At 57.6% G+C, this 2443-nt stretch overlaps 1 protein-coding gene across 1 annotated transcript in view; it reads right to left on the reverse strand.

Moving 5' to 3' along the window:
• Positions 1-1382: 1382 nt before the first annotated feature.
• The window catches only part of LOC113204887 (uncharacterized), an 8466-nt gene continuing 7405 nt past the window's right edge, over positions 1383-2443 (reverse strand). Inside the window, exon 4 of the mRNA XM_026420262.2 lies at positions 1383-2355. Within this exon, the coding sequence (XP_026276047.1) occupies positions 1861-2355 (495 nt within the window). The 3' untranslated portion in view covers positions 1383-1860. The remainder of the gene's footprint in view (positions 2356-2443) is intronic.

Raw genomic sequence — 2443 nt, forward strand, 5'->3', positions numbered from 1 at the left:
CTCCGAAGGGTCCCCTCTCCCCTATTTGACTTCTTCCCCCTCCCCCTTTTCCCCAGTTTTCCTCTCTCGCGCGCATGTTTTTGTGCAGACTAGAAAATTTCACTTCCGGAATGCCCGTCCCGCCATCAGTCAAAAGATAAGTTATATCACACATCACACCGCCAGTGTGAGGGGACACGTGTTCGAGGGTCGGCCGGGTCGCCTCGTCGAACTGTCGAACTACACGGAACGGAATCCGATAGATCGCTGCAGATTCGTGTAGTAAAATGAATATTATGCTGTATTGCTATTCGGACAACTGATGAGAGTGAATGGAATGCAATCCTTGGTTTCTGGTTCTTTTATGGTAGTAAAATAATGTCTCAGACCCCCACCATCCCTTTCCTTTACCCTCCCTTTTCTCTTTGCTGGTCGACTTTATTTTTATGCTTTTGTCTTTTCTTCAGAAGAAACGGAACCGATATCGTTATTCTCTAGAGAAACGATTTGTCTGCAAGAGGATGGCATCTCTTATGCTTCTGCTGCTTCTGCAATTCAATCTGTCTCCCAATTTGACTTTCAATCGTACAGCCCCCGGCTCCTTCCCCCTTCTGCCACCGCGGTGCTTTTGTTGGTTAGTGAGTTTTACATCTTGGAACCCGATACCACCCGCCAAACAGCTGTTGCGCCCAACTACTCACTCTGCTGGTGAAGTGATCCCCCCGCCCCCTCCCCCCGGAGGCTGGGGTCTGCTGGGGGCCGCTGGAGCCCCGGAGCGTGGACCACTATCTCGACCCATAACTCTGACGCTGATGTCCGTGTTCACCACCCGGGCCTTGCGCCGGGAGCGAAAGGGGCGTTGATATTAGTCGCCGCTAGACGCGATAATTCGTCCGTGGAAACATATGAAATCGGGCGCGCCCGCTCTCGCAGCCGTGGTCTCCTCCTGTCCGCCTCCCGCCTGTATCCGACCCCCGTCACCCCCTCACCTCGCCGGATGTCCCTCTGCTCTGCTCACGGTAAAAATAGAGTTTCTTCCATTACAGGACTTGGTCTTGGATGCCATTGGCGTTCTCCATAAGTTCCAAGACCGGGTCTTGCAATACAAGAAGCTTTTTTAACCGTGGTTCCCTCGGACCCCTTTTCAGCCGACCTGGGCCCGGGGCCCAAGGCAGTGGCGGCTGCGCGGCCGAGAAGGCGCCGTGCTGGCTGGCAACCCATCGTGCGCCAGTGCGCTGCAGCTGCGGATGGGAAGGGCGCGCTTGCGCTCGGCAGAAGAGTCCGGAACGCAAACGTACGCGTGTTGTTTGCAATTGTTCTAGTTCTATACGGTTTTTTCCATGGTGGCGTACTACTGTACGTTTGGTGAGGGAGTAACATGATTACCAAAATTATAAAAGTAATTAAGACACGTGCGGTCAGCCTACGAACTAGTTTCTGTTGACTGTTCTAAGCTAATAAATTTATTAATTGTAGTTAAAGTTTATACAAATTTGTACAATAATTGGGAGTGCTGGGGACTCTTGGCGGTGTCGTCGTTGTGCAAAGACCAATAATCGCATTCACTCAATCAATAAATAATTAGTATTAGTCTAAGGTTTAGATCGGCCGTATTGAGAGCGCTGGCGGAAAGCAGCAAAAGCGCCGCTTTCCGTCAATTCATGGCTGGACGGATGGCCGCACTTTCTCCTTGGCGCGCGTGCCGCGCACGGGAGCATCAGCAGCAGGGGAGGTCTCCAGGCAGAGTGTCCGGCGCGGAGCACAACGAGAACTAATGACTGTGGGTCCACGTCGTGAATGGCGGAGCACGGGGTGCAAGTGTTGCAGTCCATTCATTGGCACAGAGTAGCGCGAAGGGCGAGGATCGCCATTGACGGCGACCTAGAAGTCGCCGCAGCCGCCCTTGACGTGGCTGATGATGGCGCCGCCGAACACCCTGACGGGGGTGCTGGGCCAGGACACGATGGCCTCGGCGCGGTCCTCTGGCGCGAGCCGCTCGCACGCGTGCAGCCGCTGCACCCGCGACGGTGCCGACGGAGGGCCGAACCTCCACCGCGGCGACCTGGACCTCCTGGAGGACGCCACGGCCTCCTCGCTGGCTCCGGTGCGCCGCCGCGGTGGGGACGCTGAGTCTGAGGAGCGGCGCCGAGAGCGGGGCGCGCCCGTGTCTCCGCGACGGCGCGTGCTGAGGAGCTGGTGCTGGAGGTCCTCGTCGTGCTCGAGCTCGGGAGGAGCCGGCGCCCTGGCCGCGGCCGTGCGGAACAGGTGGAAGCCGAACACCTCGCCCTCCACGCCGTCGTCCAGCCCCTTGTCGAAGTCGGTGTACTCCTGGCCGACCACCACGTCCCCGCCGCCCGGCAGCACGAGCCCGGTCACCTGCGGGGGACACACACGTTAATGTTGTCGTTAACACCCTCTGCAGCATCGCACCCCCGCCTCCGACGTTGCCATGCTACCCCCCCCC

The sequence above is a fragment of the Frankliniella occidentalis genome, unplaced genomic scaffold, assembly GCF_000697945.3.
Source record: "Frankliniella occidentalis isolate FOCC.00 unplaced genomic scaffold, Focc_3.1 Scaffold579, whole genome shotgun sequence".
Lineage (NCBI taxonomy): Eukaryota > Metazoa > Arthropoda > Insecta > Thysanoptera > Thripidae > Frankliniella > Frankliniella occidentalis.